This window comes from Tachysurus vachellii, chromosome 15 (assembly GCF_030014155.1).
Source record: "Tachysurus vachellii isolate PV-2020 chromosome 15, HZAU_Pvac_v1, whole genome shotgun sequence".
Classification (NCBI taxonomy): Eukaryota; Metazoa; Chordata; class Actinopteri; order Siluriformes; family Bagridae; genus Tachysurus; species Tachysurus vachellii.
Window position 1 is genome coordinate 5,588,109 of NC_083474.1, and position 23,794 is coordinate 5,611,902.

Sequence of the window (23,794 nt, forward strand, 5' to 3'; positions counted from 1 at the left end):
CTCTCCGTGATCACAAACCGTTTCGGCTTCTTAACGCCGTTCTCTTCTCAATGCTGTCGGATTTATTCCTGTCCTTTCTGGTGTCGTTATGAACCGTTAAATGTTAAAGAGTGATGCGAGAAGGCTACGGAAAAATCAGTTAAACAAACGACGGGACCGGTTACAAAGACACTTGTTCTAGATTCGCTCCACTAAACTGAAAGGAAATCATTTTAGGGCAGTTAATGAGCCTTTAAATCATAAAGAGAGACATTTAGATTGATTATAATCTATCAACATGCTGAGTGCTGTCTGTGCTCCTTAAAGCATCCTCTGGTTTCTGGTTACATCCTATGTTCTAACCCCAAGAGTTTTGCTTTATTGCAATGATCTCGTTTCCTTGATGCTCACCTGTGGCAGCTGTAAATGCTCTCTGTGGTGAGTCTTTAAATGTACCTTGTCATGAGGCAAGTCCTCCTAAGCCTGGTGTTTTCATTTACGGAGTAAATTACTCGAATAAAGTGTTTGCTTGAGCCCCATCAGGTCACTGAAGGAAAAAAAAAAGTAAAGAAAAGCCAGCAGTGAGTAGGCGAGTTCAGAACGGATGTTACAGAAGGCCGTGGATTCATCATCACCTCTGCTGTAATCTTCTAGCTAGGGGAGATGGTGTTAGCGACACGCCGATCTCCCTTCTCCATTTGCTCTCTGATACCTTTTCAAAGCTGATATTCATGATTGAGTGAGCAAGTCAATTCTCTGCAAATTTCTGGGTTTAGTTATATAAAATATCAAGGGCGGAACAGCGGAGTCTTTAAGATGAGTTTTGTTCTTTGCTCACATGCTTTACTCTGTTGTGCTTCAGCAAACATCCCACGTTCGTGGCATAAAATGAATCAAATCCAATCCACAGCTTGAGGGTTTTTAAGCCAGTACTTTTCCTGGTACATCAACAGTGACGTGGAGAAGACTAAGATCGATGCTCAGACACTCATTCTTGACAGAACTATAAAAATGATGAATAAATGGTGACACTGAACCACTACGAAGACACAAACAAAATATTTGCTAGTGAGATACAGAAAAGCACGAGTGAGACTGCACATTTAATGAAATACATCAAATCGGATGAACGGATGCATCATGGGACAGACGTAGTGAGGGTAAAAGATCTTCAGTCAGAGGAAAGAAATCGAAACTGGAAATTGCTAAACGTGATTCTGTTGTGAAGTATCGGCTCAATAACTAGATAAAAGCAGCAAAAGCCCTATTCGGACGGGACCAGTTTTCCAAACGACGTTTGAGTTAGAATTTTTTTCAGCCGACGTCCGTCATTTCGTGTATGGATTCGGACGGGACTAATCTGTGTGTTTATTACGGAGGTAGGAGTGTCTGTGTTTTACATGTGGGCGTTGCACAAGACCACATGTCCAGGATGCGTGGATTGCGTAGGGTCATATGGCCGATCAATAAACTTGAATACCGGTGCGCTAGGGTTAATACGGTAGTTCGCGTTGACCAAAACAGACAAGAAAACACGTTTTGGAAAAAACATTTTCGGCAATCACTGACATTCGCATTCAGACAGGATTAGATTTCTCAGAGAAGCACCGATTTCGCTGAAAAACAGTAGGCAATTTGCTCTGGAATTTTTACACAGGTCGTGTGAGAAAAAGACAGACATGGCAGATTCGGACGGGATTAAAATCACAAAGTACGTCTGTGAAACTGAAATTTCTCTAACGACCCCCTGTAAAACTAGTCCCGTCCGAATAGGGCTAAAGATGACTAAAAAAGCAGGAATTAATGCAAGAGAATTTTTATTTAACTCAAGCTGACATAACAGTGGCATTCGAGCTCACTGCTTAAAGGTGGGGTGCACGTTGTTTGAGAAATGCTTCAGAAAGCTTAGTCGGGCTGACAAACAAAAACGTGTAGCCAATGGGCAGAAAGGGGCGGGTCTTGTCAATATGCGGCAGAGAGAGTGTTCAGTGCGCATGTCTGACATTAGCCGAAAGCGATTAAAACATTGACATGGCGGAGATAAAATCGAAAAGCAAAAAAAGGCTGAAGATAAGGCAAGAAGCAGGAACCGTGTTAATATAGGATCAGCTTTCCAGCGCTGGAGAGAACTGAAGGAGCAGGAAGGCCCGCGATGGGACGCCGAGGTTGCTTTTTTCCTTCTCGATAGGTGAGTAACGTTGGTTTTGCTTTGTTACACAGAACTAATATATGCGTTTGTCCTTTACATGATTATGCTTGTGTGTCATTTTTGCTTGTTTGTTTATCTGCAATCGTATCGTTCTTCCCTTCAGCTATGATAAAGACACATTTCTTTCCAGTAGTTGCCTGGGTTACGTATGTATGTGTGGGAGGAGCTATCAATACAGGGGTGGGACCCATTTGGGTTAGGGGCGTGTTTGGTGATTTCAAATGTCAACATTGGCTTTCAAACAACGTACACCCCACCTTTAACTAAAGGTCCCTCAGAGATTCCTCTCTTTTCATCAGTTCCATTTTGTATTATGGATAAATGGATAATTAAAGGCTCAAGCTGGGGTATTGTTGGATATAGTGGACTAACACACAACCCAGAGGACGCCACTACAGTCACGGCCTAGTCAGGAGTTTTTCAGGATTCATCATGACTGGTAGATTTATACATGTTGGATGTTTACTCTTCTCTGTGTATTAGACTCGGTTATATTAGCAGTAGTCAAATATATTATTCGACTCCCAACATGACTATGGAAGGAGACACAGAAGCCACGAGTGTAATATCATGGAAATACAACAGGAACCGTTTAAATTTGCGCTTCACAAGAGTTAGCGTCTAAGCTGAAGAAAGAAGGTAAGATCTTCAGGCAAGTTCTCATTTATTTCTCACTGAGACTAAATAATAATTTGACACTATGCATGTTTTACATTACACCGTTGAGCTAATTCTCTCACCCACAAAATATCTAGCTCATTATACCATTTATCCCGTTCGTTATTCATGACTGTTTAACATGCTAACTATAGCTAGCTAGTTGCCCTGCTTTGCATAATCGGCAGTGCTGCTCTGAAATCTGACAAACGACACAAGGACACTATCTGTTATTAAAACAGAAGCAGTTTTAAGCCGGTTCTTAAAGAGCCTGTAGATTCATAGAGTCTGATATCAAGAGAAAGACCAAAGTTCCAAAGTTTTGCAGGTAAGAGTCACAAAAATCACCCCTTCATCTCAGTCCTGTACTTGGAGCAAGAATTCCCAGATGATCTCTATTAGAAGTCCTCAGAGATCTTCCACTTAACCAAGGTACTCGTTCATCATTCATTTTCTCTTGTGCTTATCCTACTGTAGTCTAGGGAAGTTGTAGTCTATCCCACGGGAGCATGAAGCAGGGGGACACACTGGATATGGTGATGACTCATCACAGGGCACAATCACTCACCCTTTCTCACTCTTTCCCTCACTCTCTCTCTACCTTTTTTCTCTCATTTACTCTCTCATTTAATCATCTCTAGCTATCTTTCTCTCTCTCGTTTTCTGTCTCTAGCCGTCTCTCTCTCACACACAGACACACACACGCACACAGACGCACACACGCACACAGACACACACACGCACACAGACACACACACACAGCTAACAATTCCCAAATCTATTTGGGAAGCAACTTTAAATGAAATAATGTACTAAAGTTTTCAAATATCCGTCCTCTCCTCGTTGAACTCATGCGTAAGGACCCGAGTGATAAAGCTTTTCAGGTGTTCTTTGAAAGAGGACTGACACTGAATAAGACACTAGCTGACACAGAAGGACTTAACATGTGGTGCACCGTCACTGTAGAGTGGTTTATAACACAACTTAAGATTTTTTCCTCCACATGCCGTATAAACTCCTATAAACGCTTAGCATATTCAAGTCTATAGTAAAGGCAGGGGCTATTTTTTCCAGTCCATTTTTAATTAGAGGAGGTCAGCATGCAAGACAAACCATGAGAGTTTATAAGCCTCTTTTGTGTCAAATTTTCTCAGTAATAAAAAGATGTGTGATCTCAGATGGCTTTAATGGCCATCTAGTGAGGAAAGTGTTAGTGTTCAGAATGACCAAATATAGAGAGTTCCCACCAGCTGATGCGGTTTAAAACTGATGAACGAACGTATGACCGTGTCAGTAAAACATGAGGGATGGTGACAGCTCAAATTTAAAAACACAACTAAATAAACACACAAGTATATGACAGATATTCGACTGTCCTGCTGGATTCTTGTGCAGATCTCTCTCTCACACACACACACACACAGAGTCACTGACTCACCATCCAATTTAGAGTTCCTATCTTTGGGCTTCAAATACACTATTAGAGAGGTGACAGGATGCGACTGCACTATACTTCTGCACAGCTCAGAGATGATCATTATGAAGACTGAAATTACAAGCTGGTGACAGATGACGCTGAGATTTATCCATCATTATGCTTTTACTAATTGATTTAGTGCACATTGGAGACTGTGAATGTAATCGAGTTGTAAACAAGGAAGATAGCTCCGAGCTGGTGGACGACCTAAACCCGTTTGACAGAGGATTAATTCTCATGAAAAAAGAAGGAAAATGACTAACAGCGACATTAATAATAATAATAATAATAATAATAATAATAATAATAAAAAATAAGCCTAGCACATTTGCCTCACAACTCCAGAGGCGGGCAGATGGACAGACAGACAGACGGACGGATAATGAGGCTTTAATTTGTGCATATATTCTTAGAACTACTCAGATTGGTGCCACTATGTTAAAGAACAATATCAGTAAGTTCTAGAGCATAATCTTTGTGTAGGTTTGAAAAGAAGAAAAGAGATTAGAACATTACAATTTACCTGAGAAAGGCTGACAATTATTCATGTAAACCCTTTAAATAGTGTTATTAAAAAAAAAGGCAAATAAAATTCTGAATTCTGTTTATAAAAGGAAGCAGAGGCTGAATAACATCATGGATCATTACGTATATTGTTCATTTCAAAGTGTGAAAGTGTGTATGTGGAAAATCACCTTATGATGGGCAAGTAACAGGCAGTTAGAATGCTCATGTTCGCAGGCGATGTCATAGTCGGGTAGGAGGCTGGCGAGCTGCTGCACAAAGTGGACAACCTCCTCATGCCAGGGCACGTTGGCCATGGTCAGATTGCTGGCTGGGCTCTCGCCACAGTAGGTTACTCCCTAAAATGGAAGAGAAGGACGCTGTAAAAGTGCAGCAACATATAAAAAGAACAGGAGTAGAGGAGGAGTCCTAAAACTGGTTGCCATTGCAATGGAATTAGAAGTTTTTGAATTAAGTGTGAAATGTTCCTCTACCCGGGGTTAAAAGTGGGGGGTTGGAACAACAATAAACCGGTGTTAAGTACAGTATGAAAAGCCTAAGTGTTCCCAAATTAGGTGTGAAACAAGCTCAATGCTTAATTAACCCAGAACCCAAGAAGCTTCAAACCACAACATACAAAACTAATTAAATAACAAAAGTAAATAATAAACCTCGGAACACGTTTTAGAGGACAGCAGACAAGAGCTTCACACATATGCATGCTCCTCTAGCTCCGCCCCTCACACTAAACCACACCCCCTCCTCATGCAAAGCTCTTTTAAATGGGTTGTTTAAGCTTTACTACAGCCTGCCAGATTTAATAAAGAATAAAATAAAATCAAATAAAACACATGCAGCCAAAGAACACAACAGTAGATTAAAAAAGCTTACATGGATATATGGATAATTGAGCAGGAGAAAACATAAGAAAGGGCAATATTCTATTCACAGATGCAGTAATGATCAGGAAAAATGAGCAGCAGCAAGGATCCAGACCACATACAGAGAACATATTGTTTCATTTGTTCAACAGTCAAAGGAACCGCATGAGCGTTACATATTAACAAAGCCTGATTAATTCATTCCCAGTGAATCTGTGTGTACAGTTTACACATAGTATCTCTCAGTTCTGTACTGAGTCAACCTTAGTATTAGTATATAGAGAAACAGAAAGCTTAAACCTGCTTTGTGTTTGAAAGAAAAAAAACAAAAAAAACAACCACAATATTCATTCCACTCTTTAAAAAAAGAAATAAAAGGCATTCGGGAAGTATAATTTAATTTCAGGCTGTGCATCTACGGCCATTTTGCTGGCATTAGTCTGTAACATCAATAGCACTTCTTGGCAGCTATGAACGGTTACTGACGCTGATCTGCCAAGCTAATGACAAAATAGATTTTATTAAAGTTTTTTTGAAATCTCAGAGCCAAAACAATCACCTAAAAAAATAAATAAATAAATAAATAAATAAATAAATAAAATAAAAGAAATGAAGCCACAAGGCCAAAAGGTAACGAAACGAAACGACGACAGATGTAAATAATTGCTCTTGTTCTTGGGCTTGATAAAGAATAATTACATTTCAGTGAAGGACCAAATAACAAGTTTTACAAGCGTGAAATAGTTTCTGAAACATGTCGCTTTCAAAATGTCACTGTGGGTGAAAAATTTCAATCACACGGGAATAAAAACTAGCCTCGAGACCCAACAGTAAATCCAAAAGCTATTGGTTCTGTCTGGTTACGACCGAAGTTGAATCTCTGAGGTCACAAAACATCTATTAGGAACTGAGAAATAATTCATCTTATAACTGCGTTTTCTCTCTTTGTGTTTAGGTGTGTGACTAAAACAGCAGACATAAAGTCGGTAAAGCAGCTAAGCGCATAATAAGGTGCCTAATGATCTAAATAACGGCTTACACTAATCACCAAAATAACTAAAAGAACACTTGCATCTGAACTGAGAGTCAGATTGGGCTGAAATTTGGTAGACTTTAAATTTTTAAAGCGGGAGGATTCATCAAACCTGATCCAAGTTAGTCGATCTATCGTCCCTACGTATAAAAGCCGAAGACTTAAAATACGCGAGAAATACAAATAAAATAAATGAATAAAATACTAATTGAATATTAAAAAATAATACAAAATTTCAAGGACATTTAGAAAAACCGTATGCATGGTATATATACACAGCAGCAACTTTCCTGCCACTGGTTGCCGGTGCAGTTTTTAAAGCTCTACACAACCAGTGTTGTTATATAACTAGGGTTATTAAATTAATTGACTGCATTAAATACGTAGAAAATGAACTGACGTGTTGCCTTTGATTCTGACAGCTCGTCCACGCCGGTCCTGTTGCGTTATTGGATAGAACAGGGCATTGATTCCCTACTGCAGAATCTCACCTACTCTTTCATAAATACTGAGAATTCAGACATACTACTTACTCCTTTGGCATACTGCTTTTCTCTTACTCTATAGTAGGACAGTTGGGATATTCAGACGTAGACATTGTTTTCTGGACTGGGGCCGAATTCCAGAAACAGTAATAAAATAAATTCATGGGGAAGAACCAACAAGCCCCAGTAATCAATCTGTACTAAAACAATGACAAATAATGATTACCTACAATAGCAGCTCAGATAAATCAAAAGGGAGCGAGAGAGAGAGAGAGAGAGAGAGAGAGAGAGAGAGAGAGAGAGAGAGAGAGAGAGAGAGAGAGAGAGAGAGAGAGAGAGAGAGAGAGAGAGAGAGAGAGAGAGAGAGAGAGAGAGAGAGAGAGAGAGAGAGAGAGAGAGAGAGAGATCTGTTCCATGAGTGCATCTTGGTCAAACTACTCCATCGATCACTGCCATGACATTCATTAACTCTGCATCTTGCTGTGATTTAGCTTAATTTCAGTCTTTATCTCCAAATGTTTCTCATTATACTGTAGCTGAATTAAGATGACACTCTAAAACTAATCTGATGGTATAAAACTAGAACACCATGAGAGTACGAGTCCAATCCTGCAAATTTGGGAAAACCATCCAATCAGCAAAAGTAACTTATAACCATTCACCCACACACCCACCCATCCATCAACACACCTATCCAGCCAACTACACACCAACCCATCCATCCATCTATCCGTCGAACTATCTACCCATCTAGCTATCCATTGATCTATCCATTCACCAACCCACACACCCTTCCATCCACACATCCATCCATCCATCCATCCATCTATCCACCAACACCCTTATCCAGCCATCAACACACCCACCCATCCATCTATTCGTCCATCCACCCTCACACACATCCACCAATCTATACACCCATCCATCTATCCACCCAGCAATCTACACAGTGCACCCACCCACACAGCTATCCATCCCTCTGCCCATCCATCCACCCACACACCCATCCACCAATATACACACCCATCCATCCATCTTTACACTCACACACCCAACCAAACAACCATCCATCAGTGACCTTACAGTGAAAAACTGCTGTACAGCTAGAATATTAAAAACAGCTTTATTATTTCATAGATTGTAAACACCTGGACAGTTACAGCGGTTCATTAGTTCTCTGTGTTGACTTAGTGGACTGCAATTTTTTCACTTTATTTTATACTCATTCATTTATTTTTTCAAAAGCAAACCGTCTTTGACACAAGCTAATATGCTAACTGTTTTAGTAAAGCACTGAACACAAAAAAAAAAAAATAAATCAAGTGCTGGCTGATTCTGAGTAAAATTGAGGCTACAGCTCAGAAGGTCTTGAAGTCAAATCCCTGCACTAACAATCTGCCATGGTGCTGTGAACATCACCCTTACCCTGCCCGGAGGTATCCTGCTTCACTACTACACTGTATAAAGAAATGAGCTAAGGGTAGTGAATTATATTATACATGACATGTTCTCTGCTGCAAGAAAATTGCTGTAACCTAATCTGGAAAGGCAATTACTGACAACAGAATATAATTTAAGAAAAAAAATACAGTAATTGCCTGTAAGCAATATCTAGGCACTTACAGCAACTACAGCAGCACAGTTAAATTGTTAAGACACTAATTTCAAGTGTGCACGCTTATAAGTATTAACTAATAATTTCGGCTAATTGAAGATTATAAACTGAACAAAATTATAAACGCAACACTTTTATTATTGTCCTTATTTTTCATAGGCTGAACTCGAAGATCTACGGCTTTTTATGTACACAAAAGGCCTATTTCTCTCAAATATTGTTCACAAATCTGTCTAAAGCCCTATTCAGATGGGATTAGTTTTACGTGGGGACGTGGAGTAATGCAATTTTACCTCAGGACGTCTGTAATAAAAATTGTCCAATTCGCACGGGACAAGACATCTCAGTAAAACTAGCAGAAGTGGGAGGGGTAACTCGCTTTACGCACCACAGTAACCTCCTTGTCGTCATGTGCGTATGACGTTGCTTCCTGTTATCACGTGCGCAACCAGACAACATGGCGCCTCCATGCTTGCAAAAAGCACCAAAAACTACTTTTAAACAGGAAATGACGGAATTTTACCGTACATATTTACAGCGGGTCTATTCGGACAGGATTAGTATTACCTGAGGTCATTTTTCCGGACCTTTTTACAGTAGGTAAAAGTCGCCGTAATCTTTACTGACATTGTCCGTAATGATTACAGAGATGGCACATTCGGACGGGACTAAAATCACAGAGAAGCTCTGGTAATAATTACTTTACCCCCACGTCCCCACGTAAAACTAATCCCGTCCGAATAGGGCTTAGTGAGCACTTCTATTTGCCGGGATAATCCATCCACCTCACAGGTGTGGCATATCAAGATGCTGATTAGACAGCATGATTATCGCACAGGTGTGCTTTAGACTGGCCACAATAATGTATAAAATAAATAATGTGATGAAATGTCACATGTTGATGTCATAAGTTTTGATGGAGCGTGCAATTGGCATGCCTACTGCAGGAATGTCCACCAGAGCTGTTGCCTGTGAATTGAATGTTCATTTCTCTACCCTAAGCCGTCTCCAAAGACGTTTCAGAGAATTTGGCAGTACATCCGACCGGCCACGTGTAACCACACCAGCTCAGGACCGCCACATCCAGCATCTTCTCCTCCAAAATCGTCTGAGACCAGCCCCCCCGGACAGCTGCATAACCAAAGAATGTCTGCGCAAACTGTCAGAAACCATCTCAGGGAAGCTCATCTGCATGCTCGTCGTCCATAACTGGGTCTCGACCCGACTTGAGTGGGCAAATTCTCACATTCGATGCCGTGCGGGACTTTGGAAAGGTGTTCTCTTCACGGAGGAATCCCGGTTTTCATTACAGGTTTGCTGATGTCTACGTTGTGGATCGAGTGGCCCATGGGGTTATGGTATGGGCAGGCATATGTTATGGACAACGAACAAAGGTGCATTTTATTGATGGCATTTTGAATGCACAGAGATACCATGACGAGATCCTGAGGCCCATGTGTTGTGCCGTTCATCCACGACCATCACCTCATGTTGCTGCATGATAATTCACGGCCCCATGTTGCAAGGATCTATACACAATTAATGAAAACGGAAAACATCCCAGTTCTTGCATGGCCAGCACACTCACCGAACATGTCACCCATTGTGCTTGCTTGGGATGCTCTGGATCGGCGTATACGACAGCGCGTTCCAGTTCCTGCCAATATCCAGCAACTTTGCACAGCCATTGAAGAGGAGTGGACCAACATTCCACAGGCCATCGACAGCCTGATCAACTCTATGTAAAGAAGATGTGTTGCACTGTGTGAGGCAAATGGTGGTCACACCAAATACTGACTGGTTTTCCATAATCCAGTGAAATAATTTGACTTTACAGCATGCGGCAGACTCCCCTACAGTTTGAGAGAAATTATGCACTTCATGCATAAAGAATAAAACGTTAGACCTCTGCTTCTGGACATCAGCCAATTAAACATTCAAGGAACATCTTGTAAGGGTAGGTACATAATTATTATACTGCCATTAGAGTCATTAAAACCACTAGACGTTATTAAGACTAATGAAGATTTAATTTATCCTCCAATTTTGCTGAAAACTAGAAGCAGAACAGAAAAAGATTTGATGAATCCACATAAATACTGTTCACACTTTTTAACACTTATTAAAAAGCAGTCTGAAAGTGGCAAACTTCTGGAGCACAATTTTCTGCAGAATTTCTCACATTTTTTGTGGGTTTTATTGAGAAGCAGGAAACAAATCCTCGCATCCCACTGTCGGTCAAAGAGGCTCGATTGTGTTGCTAGGAAACAGCGTGTGAAAGTTAAAGGCTGCTTCACTTTGGTATTGAGATGCTCTAGGAGAGGCTGTCGAATGTCTGTTTAATGGGATTAAGGGTGTTGTCGTTGTCTATATATATATATATATATATATATATATACACACACATACACACACACACATACACACATACATACATACGCATATATATATATATGTGAGAGAGAGAGAGAGAGAGAGAGAGAGAGAGAGAGAGAGAGCAAGAGAGGTGAAGAAAGAATACATGTGGAGGGAACCACACAGGTTTCTCAATTGATGGAGACTCTTGAAGAAATCAGAAAAAGTGTTGTCAATGCTCATCAAGGTAGAAAAGGTTACAAAAGCTATTGATTTGCCCTCCACCATTCCATTGGGAGGCAGATGATATACAAATGGAGGAAATTCATTGCCACTGTTACCAGAGGCGGAACTAGAGTTTTATACATGGGGTGGCCAGGGGGGTGGCCAAGGCAACTTTAGGGGGTCCACAGACTATGACACAAATTACCCTAACAAGGAACATGGATGAATCCCATAATTGCTCATTAGAGGTAGAATACATCTCTCATAATCTATACATAAGTCATACGAAGACTTCTTTTGATAGGTGAAATGAGATGTCAATCAGCATCAAGCTTTCAATGCTATCAAATAAAAATTCGGGGTGGCACTGAACACCCCTGACATCTGATTGGCCACCCCAGGTGCCACCCCGAATTTTTATTTGATAGCATTGAAAGCTTGATGCTGATTGACATCTCATTTCACCTATCAAACACCCCTCTGGCTTCCCCACTGACTGTTACTCTTCCAAGGGAAGTCCCAAAAAAAAAAACCCAGAGAAACATCGAAGAACCTACAGGCCACTTCCAGTAAAGGAACCTCTTCAGCATACAAAGACATTCTAGACAATTCTGTGTTTCCAGCTTTTCCAGGATTAGATGCTCATGCACTTGGCCACTATGGTGCAGTTACGAACTTTCCTTTCTAATTATAAAGATTAACATCCATCAGACTGTATAGCACCATCAGACCAATAACACCACTACAAGCACAATCGACTGCATCAAACTTCAGCAGGAAGGAATTAGTGTTAAGTCTGTAATGAACTCAGAAATTACACTGACCTATTAGTTGCTCAGGAACTCTTGGTCGCACAGTTCCACTTGACTACAAACTGTTGTAAAACTAATAATGTAATGATCATTAAAAGCGCTATACAAATTGAATTGAATTGAATTGAATATGAATGTGGGTGGCACGGTGGCTTAGTGGTTAGCACGTTCGCCTCACACCTCCAGGGTCAGGGTTCGATTCCCGCCTCCACCTTGTGTGTGTGGAGTTTGCATGTTCTCCCCGTGACTCGGGGGTTTCCTCCGGGTACTCCGGTTTCCTCCCCCGGTCCAAAGACACGCATGGTAGGTTGATTGGCATCTCTGGAAAATTGTCCGTAGTGTGTGAGTGCGTGAGTGAATGAGAGTGTGTGTGTGCCCTGTGATGGGTTGGCACTCCGTCCAGGGTGTATCCTGCCTTGATGCCCGATGACACCTGAGACTGATAACAGACTCCTCTCTGAATGTCCTCGTACCTTCTATAAAATGTTCATTTTTATGTATAAATCTCACACTATGCTAATATCTGACTCTACACAATCTTTCTGCACATGAATATAATCCTGAACCCTAAAACCATAAGAATATCTAAGTTTTTCTTTTGTATATGAAGAAAAAAAAAAGGCTAGGGGTTACAATGAACTATGAGTCTCAGGCCATGTAAGTGGGAAAGCGGATCAACGTAGTAACTGGAACCTTTTATAAGTCCTCTTACACTGAACACCAAAAGCACTGTAAGCACTTGAAGCTGGTTCATTTGACACTGACTGAGTCTGGTTCATTCATAGCACCCGTAGTACATGAGTACTTAGTGAATTAAGCCCAGAGAAACATGTAAAAGTGCTACCTAAAAAAAAAAAAGATCTTCTTAGAGAACCGTGGCTTTGTTCAATAAAACCACAATGCTCATTATTGTCTTTATGATCAACCATCTCTTCAGTGCGGAGTCTCAGAAACCCAGTCAGTTTTTCATGAGGTTTGTTCAAACTCAACACACAAGTCAAGCATTGACTAAAAATGATACATAAAAAAAACCCCGATAAAATTAAATAATAAAATAAAAAATAAATGAACACTACATTTATAAAAATTAGAGTTCCTCAGCTTCAAGCAACCAGAGTAATTTCTCAGTACGTTAATTTTCTTTCCTCTCAAAACCATAATAATTAATCTTCCAAAAGGTGAAATTAATTCGCTGAAAGTCTCTCTTTCCTTTTGGCCATGGAGTGAATGTAATGAGTTGGTCATTATCCGGTTTCTCGCTAATGAACTACACACCAGTCCCTGTAGACCTGATACAACCTTGCTTGTTTTCCTGGATTGTTTCTTTAGCTTCAAACACAAGCCAAAAGATCTGCAGCTTTGGAGGCCAGAAAGCTGTGACTCAGGTGTTTGAAGGCAAGACCAAAACACAGACCTGTTCTATCTAATAGAGCACACCATTTGTGAACATATGATCTTGAGAACTATATGAACTAAAAGGCACCTAAATATTATGAAGAAACAGATACGCTTACCTTAACCTCGATGAAGTCCGGCCGGCCGAGGGCAACGAGGTCAGCGTAGGCTTTGAGTTCGTCTACGTTCCAGGCCTTCACCAGGGTCAGACGGTACACTGTGCGCTGTTGCTACAAGAGACGTGCACAAAACATATGAACAAAATTGAACGTCTAAATACCTAAATACTCTTTTAGGTTATAAAGAGAAAAAGAATCAGCGCAGAAGCTCTAAATGAAGGTCAATACATTAATGTGACAATGGCCACTTCTTCACTTCTATGGCTGTTGATTTCACCTGTCACTCATTCTGCATTCTGGAGTATATTTTGTACTCTCTATTATTTCTAGGAATAATTGGGGGGGGGGGGGGGGTGAGAGAGAAAGGGAAGAAAGAGGCAGAGAGAGAGAAATACTGTAGGAGGGGAGCGAGGGAGAGAGAGCGCGAAAGAGAGAAAGTAGGGGGGAAAGCGTGTAGAGGGAGAAAGGGGGAAGAGTGAGAGAGAAAGGGGTGAAAGAGGCAGAGAGAGAGAGAGGGAAAGAGTGTAGAGAGAGAGAGAGAGAGAGAGAGAGAGAGAGAGAGAGAGAAATAGGAGGGGAGCGAGGGAGAGAAAGTAGGGGAGCGAGAGAGAGAGAGCAAGAAAGAGAGAGAGAGGGAGAGAGAGAGAGTGAGAGAAAGTAGGGGAGCGAGAGAGAGAGAGAGCGAGGGGAGAGAGAGAAAGTAGGGGAGCGAGAGAGAGAGAGAGAGAGAGAGAGAGAGAGAGAGAGAGAGGGGAGAGAGAGAGAGATAGAGAGAGCGCAAGGGGAGAGGGGGAGAGGGGGAGAGGGAGAGGGGGAGAGAGAGAGAGAGAGAGAGAGAGAGAGAGAGAGGCTGTTTTCTGGTCATTTTTGAATTATTCATGGGAAAACAATGATAGACTGGTCAAAATGAGATGCTGATAAAGCATGAAAATGACTTTATTCATGTTTTCATCTTCAATCACAGCTGAACCAGAAGGGTATTGTAGAGTATTAGACAGCACCGTATACCATGTACACACATTCACACACTCGGGGCAATGCATCGTAGCTAATCCGCCTAATTTTCACAGGTGAGAGGAAACGAGAGAACGCAGAGAAATCCTCTGATGTAACGGAGAACAAGCTGAACTCCACAATGGCTGTAACAAAGCTGTTCTCTCTCTCTCTCTCTCTCTCTCTCTCTCTCTCTCTCTCTCACTGTGCTGAAAATGAATTCTGGGAATTACTGAAGAGACTGTACATGCTAAAATACAGTTTCAGTACACAAAATAATGACACATGATGATTTATTTCTAACTGTCTGAAGAAAAAAAACAAAGGAAATAACTGAGCAAAACATTCACTGAATATTAAGTCAACAGGTTCAGGCAAGAAGGAATGTTTCTAATTTACCACCAGTAATAGTGTGTGTAGACAGACAGACAGACAGACAGACAGGCAGACAGGCAGACAGGCAGGCAGACAGACAGACAGACAGACAGACAGGCAGACAGACAGGCAGACAGACAAACAGGTGATTGGACAGATAGATAAACAGACAAACACAGACAGACAGATAGAGAGATGGATAATCAAACATGCAATTGGACAGAGAGACATACAGACAGGTGATTGGACAGACAGATAAACAGACAAATAGACAGACAAATAGAGAGATGGATACACAAACAGGCGAATGGACAGACAGACAAATAGACAGAGAGACAGACAGACAAATAGACAGATAGATAAACAGACAGACAGACAGAGAGGCGAATGGACAGATAGATAAAAAGAGACAGATAGATAAACAGACAGATAGATAAACAGACAGATAGACAGACAAATAGAGAGATGGATACACAAACAGGCGAATGGACAGACAGACAAATAGACAGAGAGACAGACAGACAAATAGACAGATAGATAAACAGACAGACAGACAGAGAGGCGAATGGACAGATAGATAAAAAGAGACAGATAGATAAACAGACAGATAGATAAACAGACAGATAGACAGACAAATAGAGAGATGGATACACAAACAGGCGAATGGACAGACAGACAAATAGACAGAGAGACAGACAGACAAATAGACAGATAGATAAACAGACAGACAGACAGAGAGGCGAATGGACAGATAGATAAAAAGAGACAGATAGATAAACAGACAGATAGATAAACAGACAGATAGATAGCACCACCACGCAGACCTAACTGTTTACAACCTTGAGGTTAGAAACCAGAGACGCAGCAAACTACAGCACTGATAATGAACTGAAAAACGCACACTTCCATGCGGCAGATTTAAGTTCAGCGAGTTCAAAGCTGAGCAGTGAAGGATCGCGTTGGCCAAATTTATACATGTCATTTTCCCTCCCAGCACATAACCCCCTACACTCAGTGTAGAAAATCACAGTTCTCTCTATTCCTTCCCAACTGTTTTATTACATCATTTATCAAAAGGCTTCACGGTTGGACCAAATTGATCCTTATTATTATTCAAAAATGCATTATTTATGTGTACTTATTTATTTATGTAGTCATCACTAAGGTTATAACAGCTAGAAACACTTCTGCACTCGCTTTGGCTGTACTTTCTCTCGAAGTTAATAAGAGTAATAATGAAAGAAAAAAAAAAAGAAAAACGTTACAGAGAAATGTCTTCGATCCTTAAACTTTCTCCATGAAGGAGAAATATGATGATGGCTTTTGCTGTTGATCAGTTTATTAAACTTAAGTGCAGCATCTGCTGTACAAGTTATGGTAAAGAACTTAAAAAAAAAAAAACACACAGAAAAACACTTTGTGTGTTTGTTTCCTTATTTGTGTTTATGTGGGTGTGAACGGTCATGTACTACACTCCAGATCATCTGGGTTTAATAGTGTCACTTGATTTGCTCATTATTGCACATTTCAGAACCACTTCACTCACTCAGAGCATCACATTTACCAGGGAGGTGAATAATACATGACCGTTTAATCTTTACCCAAACTCACGCTCCACATATCTGCCAAAATCTCTCAAAATAACCGCAACCGATCGCACGAGAGCAATGAAAGACGACAATAAAAGCCGTGAGACCGATCCATTATATCACAGGTGTGAGAAGGGCTTAAATTGTATCCATGAATAGTTTAGTTTAACAACGTGGAACGTCATTGTAACTGATAAAACCTCCTTTATCGCTATTTATCGCTTTATCGCTATTTAAGGAATCTTTAAACCACTGTGCCCTCACCAGCCTATTAATATTGACAAAAACCCAGATGGTAAATGTTACAGAAAAACCTACAAAGCCTTCCATCCAGAAAAAAAGTTTAAAATCTGTTTACATGGAATGTCCATTATAAAATTCCTACAATTCCTACAATTCCTACAAAACTAATCAAGACATCCTACCAATCAGAATAGAAAATTCAACAGTAATGCAAAAAAGAATATCATTACTTTAGATGTCAAACTTTTGACTCCATAAAATTGATATAATTGATAATATTAAAATAATAATAATAAAAAAAAAAAAACTAAAAAAAAAAACAAGAAAAAAAAACCCAAATAAATAAATAATGAATTAATAAATAATAATAATAATAATAATAATAAGAATAATAATAATAATACTGAGAAAAACACCAGTGGTTCAAATAAAATCTGGCTTTTGGAAGAAAAAAAAAAAATTTACTCTATTTATAAATATCCTACAAATTATGTTCTCTGTGTTGAAGGTACAATTCTGTGCAGATTGACACGTCACAGGTTCACAGACATTAATTCAGCACCGGTGAAATAAACAACAATAAATACATGCAAGTGATATAGAGCTCTATTGGCTAAAGGCTTGAGAGTGATGACGGCTGAATGAAGCAGCAAAAAAAAAAAAAGAGTTGAACCCAGAGAACATTGGCATTTGAAAGCAAAACTGTGTACTAGACAACTGAAACAGAACAATGGTGTGACAGTGAAGGAGGAAAAAAAAAGAGATCCATATCAAATTAGACACTGGTTTATTCTTTCTCCTAAGACCCTGTGTTATTTCTGTAATAAATCCAGCGCATACATCTGAAAAAAGTCAAAGATTGCTATAAAACCATCTGCGTAATTTTGTGTTTGTCACCTTGTGCCGCCAAAAGTGACATGATGTGACGTGATGTGACATACGGCTAAGTACGGTGACCCATACTCAGAATTCGTTCTCTGCATTTAACCCATCCAAAGTGCACACACACAGCAGTGAACACACACAGCAGTGAACACACACCCGGAGAAGTGGGCAGCCATTTATGCTGCGGCGCCCGGGGAGCAGTTGGGGGGGTTCGGTGCCTTGCTCAAGGGCATCTCAGTCGTGGTATTGTCAGCCCGAGACGCGAACCCACAACCTTAGGGTTAGGAGTCAAACTTTCTAACCATTAGGCCACGACTTCCCCCAAAACAGCTCTAATCCACCGAGGCAGGGACTTCACAAGACCTCTGACGGTGAGCTCTTGTACCCGGCACCGAGATACAAGTTGTTTGTCCAGCATATCCTACAGATGACTCATCAGAGTGAGATCTGGTGAATTTAAGCACCAAGTCAACACCTTAAACTCTTTGTCACGTTCCTCACACCATTCCTGAACAGGTTTTTACAGAGTGTCAGGGAACATCATCCTGCTGTTGCCATGGAAGGGTGTACTGGAACAGTGTTTAGGTAGGTGGTACAGGTAACCAAGTGTTCAACACCCACATGAATGCCAGGACTCAAGGTTTCTCAGCAGAACACAGGCAGAACACTGAGCAGAGAATCACACACTACACTACCTCTACTTCCCATAGTCCATCCTGATGCCATCTCAAGTGACGCACACAAACCTAGACCTCCACATAATATAAAAGAAAACGTGATTCGGCAGACCAGATCACCTTCTTCCATTGCTGTACGGTCCAGTTCCAAGGCTCACATGCTCACTGTAGGTGCATTCACAAGTGGACAGGAGTCAGCATGGGCACTCTGACTAGACTGCAGCTACACAGCCAGCTGTGATGCACTGTGTGTTCTGACACCTTTCTATCATAGCCATAAATGAACTTTTCCAGCAGCTTGTTCTACAGTGGCTCTCCTATGAGATCGGACCAGATGAGTTACTGTAGCTTTCGCTCTCCATGTGCATCAATGAGTCTTGGGCTCCCGTGACCCTGTTGCTTTTTCCTTCCATGAACCATTTCAGTAGGTATTAACCACTGCATGCCAGGATCACCCTACAAGACCTGGTGCTGTGGAGATGCTCTGACCCAGTCGTCCCGTCTTCGCTATTTGGTCACTTAGATTCGTGCGTCCTGCTTAAAACACATCGACTACAAGAACTGACTGATCACTTGGTGCTTAATGTATCCCCTTGACAGGTGCCAGTGTAATGAGCTTAATCAGTGTTATTCACATCACATCAACTCATTCATTCATTCATTCATTCATCTTCTACCGCTTATCTGAACTACCTCGGGTCACGGGGAGCCTGTGCCTATCTCAGGCGTCATCGGGCATCAAGGCAGGATACACCCTGGACGGAGTGCCAACCCATCACAGGGCACACACACACTCTCATTCACTCACACAATCACACACTAGGGCCAATTTTCCAGAGATGCCAATCAACCTACCCTGCATGTCTTTGGACCGGGGGAGGAAACCGGAGTACCCGGAGGAAACCCCCGAGGCACAGGGAGAACATGCAAACTCCACACACACAAGGTGGAGGCGGGAATCGAACCCCGACCCTGGAGGTGTGAGGCGAACGTGCTAACCACTAAGCCACCGTGCCTCCCCACATCAACTCATATGAGTGTTAATGTCATGGTGTGTTACTGGTGCATAAAAGGAAATAAAAATGTCATTACAAAAGATGTCGAATTTTGTCGAGTTGTTGTCCTGGTAGAGGAAATAAAAAGGCTGTGGGAAGAAGCTCCTCCTCATTCACTCTGCATTGGACTTCAGGGATGACGCACTACCATGACCAAAACACAGAAAAGAGAGTGAGAGAGTTCTCAAGGACATTATTAAACGATAGCTTGAATGAGAAAAAGCTACAGGACCACTGCCAAGACTTTAAACATCCCTGTCAGGATAAGTTCATGGAAGCACAAATGATCGTCCCCCAACAGATGCACCATGAAAGATTTCATAACTCCCTCTCAGACTGATGAGATGGAAGCTAAGAGAGAAGTTAGCAGTCACACAGGTAGAGTTACAGACAACCTGAAAGCAGTAGGAACAGCAGTTACACAATGAGGACAATAAGCGATGAACTGCACAATTATGTCCATTCCAACACCACACACACAACAACTCTGCTAAAATAAGATGTGCCTATTCAAGCATTTAGACAAACACAATTTGAAATTTGTTTAAAATGCAATTTGAATTGGAACAATATACTCTGGTCAGAAAAAACTAAATTATAACTCTACTAAACACCTCTAGGTTGGAGAAATACACCTCTATCTTGCGCCCTAGACCTCAGACTTAGCTCCCTTAAACCTCCAGCTCGGCAACCTACACCTCTAGCTTGGCACTCTAGACTTCATAATCAGCTGCCTAACACCTCTAGCTCAGCTCCCCAGCACCCAACACTCAGTTCCCCAGCACCCAACACTCAGCTCCCCAGCAGCTCTAGCTCAGCTCCCCAACACCTAACACTCAGCTCCTCAGCTCCACAGCACCTCTAGCTCAGCTCCCCAACACCTAACACTCAGGTCCCCAGCACCCAACACTCAGCTCCCCAGCACCCAACACTCAGCTCCCCAGCACCCAACACTCAGCTCCCCAGCACCCAACACTCAGCTCCCCAGCACCCAACACTCAGCTCCCCAGCACCCAACACTCAGCTCCCCAGCACCCAACACTCAGCTCCCCAGCACCCAACACTCAGCTCCCCAGCACCCAACACTCAGCTCCCCAGCACCCAACACTCAGCTCCCCAGCACCCAACACTCAGCTCCCCAGCACCCAACACTCAGCTCCCCAGCACCCAACACTCAGCTCCCCAGCACCTCTAGCTCCCCAACACCCAACACTCAGCTCCCCAGCACCCAACACTCAGCTCCCCAGCACCCAACACTCAGCTCCCCAGCACCCAACACTCAGCTCCCCAGCACCCAACACTCAGCTCCCCAGCACCCAACACTCAGCTCCCCAGCACCCAACACTCAGCTCCCCAGCACCTCTAGCTCAGCTCCCCAACACCTCTAGCTCAGCTCCCCAACACCTCTAGCTCAGCTCCCCAACACCTCTAGCTCAGCTCCCCAACACCTCCAGCTCAGCTTCCCAAAACCTCCAGCTCAGCTCCCCAACACCTCCAGCTCAGCTCCCCAACACCTCCAGCTCAGCTCCCCAACACCTCCAGCTCGGCGCTCTAGACCTCCCACTCAGCTCCCTAAATCCTCCAGCTCAGCACCCTATGCCTCTAGCTCAGCGCATGACACTTCTGCACCACACATCTACCTTTACCTCTGAGCACTACACCTCTATCTGTGTGAACTACACAGAGAAACTGACTAGAGTAAAAGAATCTTGAGAAATAGAGGGTGGAGGATATCTGAGGTTGGCATCCTGCCTCCTGTTTTGGCGAAAACCATATTTTTCAGTAATCACACATGTCTCCTATAAACCACAGGAGCTGTGGAGTTGTTCAATGTAGCTGTGTGCACACAAAGCAGCATTACTGAGACTTTAACTCATATGTAGAAGAAGAAGGAGTTCACTGTGAGCACAGGACATGAACAAGAAAGAAAAATCTTTAAAAAATAAATAAATAAATAAATAAATAAAAAATAAAACCACAGGCCAGTGCTGCAAGCTCTTCGCTGGACACACACACACAAAAAAAAAACATACTGAAAGTTTTTGCTGTAATTATGTGGCACTCGGAATAAGCAGAGGGGTCACGTACACACTACTGCCTTATTAAGAAAGCATGCAGAACTTTTCCTCAAGCCTGCAGGACTGACGAGAGGAAATTAAATGACCTTTGCTGAGCTCTGAAGACTGCGTGTATAAGTATTCTGACAAAAGAATGACTACTGAATAAGAAAACCATAAGAAATTTCAAATAGCATGAAAGATTAGATGAACCTGAGCAGAGACATGTCTGGATAAAATGTGGATTTTAGAGACTAAACCCACTTATTGCTAAGCTGGGGTGTCTTGCAAAGAGCCCTGGTCTGTAATTTAACCTTTATTTTTTATTAACGAACAAAATGAAAAATAAATGAAAAGAAGAGAAATCCAAATCAAATCAATATTTGGTGTGACCACTGTTTGCCTGCACACACAATCAATTCCACTAGGTACACTTGCACTAGTTTTTGAAGGAACTCGGCAGGTAGGTAGTTCCAAACATCTCGACAGATCTTCTGTAGATATACGCTGCTTCAAATTAGAGGGTGACACGGGAGTGGATTTTCAAACCTCTCCCCTCCCACTCCCAAAAAAAAAAATCCCATCCCATCCCAATCCCGCAAAAAAAAAAAAAAAAACTGGGGAAAATCCCATCCCATCCCAATCCCAGAAGAACGACTCCCATTCCTTCCCACTCCTGTGGTGGTGTTTCTTTTTCTTTTTTTTTTCATTCATTTAACCAGCCATACCAAAGCAAACATTACATTTTTATTTACCATATTTTCCGCACTATAAGGTGCACCTAAAAGCCTTAAATTTTCTCAAAAATCAGCCGTGCACCTAATAATCCTGTGCGCCTTATGTGTGCACTGAGTTCCAAAAATCTGTAAAAATGTTGTTGTGCGACTTTGGTAAGCGCTCCGCTTGATTTCCCGCTGACACAGGGACGTAATACAGACACTACGTACGCTGGCAGCGATAAACCAATCAGAGAACATTACGTAATCCGCCACGCCTCCGGTAGGTAGGTATACTACCGGTATGTTGCAAAACATCATTTGTTTATTCCTAACCATTATGCGCTCCACACTCCAGTCCAGTAGGTGGCTTTAAATGCACCTTAAGTTGGTTTGCCATCCACCAATAAAAATCAGAAGAAGAAGACAACATTTGTTTGTCTAAGGACCCCCGAAAATGGCACCAGTGAAGAGACATGCTTACGAGGCAAAATTCAAACTACAGGCTATCAGTTACGCGGTTGTAAATGGGAACAGAGCAGCTGCGAAAGAATTCAACATCAATGAATCTATGGCTCGGAAGTGGAGGAAGCAAGAAAATGAACTGCGCCAAGTTAAGAAGACACAGTAGATGAGGACTTTGATGGATTTGTGGGAGAAGATTGATTAAAAAATAACGTGTGTGTATTGTTAAATAGTAGAATAAAGTTCAACTAAACTCACTGTTTTGCTTCCGTTACCTTTTTTGTAGACCGTATGGTTTTAGCATGCGCCTTATAATACGGTGCGCCTTATGTATGGGTTAAGTACAGAAATAGACCCCGTAATTGAGACTGCGCCTTATAATTCGGTGCGCTTTATAGTGCGGAAAATCAAAAGGTAAAAAAAAAAAAAAACGGTATATCAAAAGGTATATTTGTGTATTCCCGGTCCCGCCCACTCCCGCTGACATTTTTTCCTGTCCCGTTCCAGTCACGTGATTAATAGTGATTTTGTTTCCCATCCCACGGGATACCTGTGGGATTCCCGTGACCCTGCGGGAATCCCGAAAAATGTCAGCCTCTACTTCAAATCCTACTGTCTCCTCATGTAATCCCAGATAGACTCGATGATGTTAAGACCAAGGGGGGCACGGTGGCTTAGTGGTTAGCACGTTCGCCTCACACCTCCAGGGTTGGGGGTTCGATTCCCGCCTCCGCCTTGCGTGTGGAGTTTGCATGTTCTCCCTGTGCCTCGGGGGTTTCCTCCGGGTACTCCGGTTTCCTCCCCCGGTCCAAAGACATGCATGGTAGGTTGATTGGCGTCTCTGGAAAATTGTCCGTAGTGTGTTATTGCGTGAGTGAATGAGAGTGTGTGTGTGTGTGCCCTGCGATGGGTTGGCACTCCGTCCAGGGTGTATCCTGCCTTGATGCCCGATGACACCTGAGATAGGCACAGGCTCCCCGTGACCCGAGGTAG

The 23,794-nt window shown here is 42.0% G+C and overlaps 1 protein-coding gene across 1 annotated transcript in view; it reads right to left on the minus strand.

Annotated features, from left to right (window-relative positions):
- Positions 1-23,794, minus strand: part of tyw1 (tRNA-yW synthesizing protein 1 homolog (S. cerevisiae)) — a 78,259-nt gene that overhangs the window by 4,952 nt on the left and 49,513 nt on the right. Inside the window, exons 14-15 of the mRNA XM_060887613.1 lie at positions 13,747-13,857; positions 5,018-5,185 (exon numbers count right to left, since the gene is read on the minus strand). Of these exons, the coding sequence (XP_060743596.1) occupies positions 5,018-5,185; positions 13,747-13,857 (279 nt within the window). The remainder of the gene's footprint in view (positions 1-5,017; positions 5,186-13,746; positions 13,858-23,794) is intronic.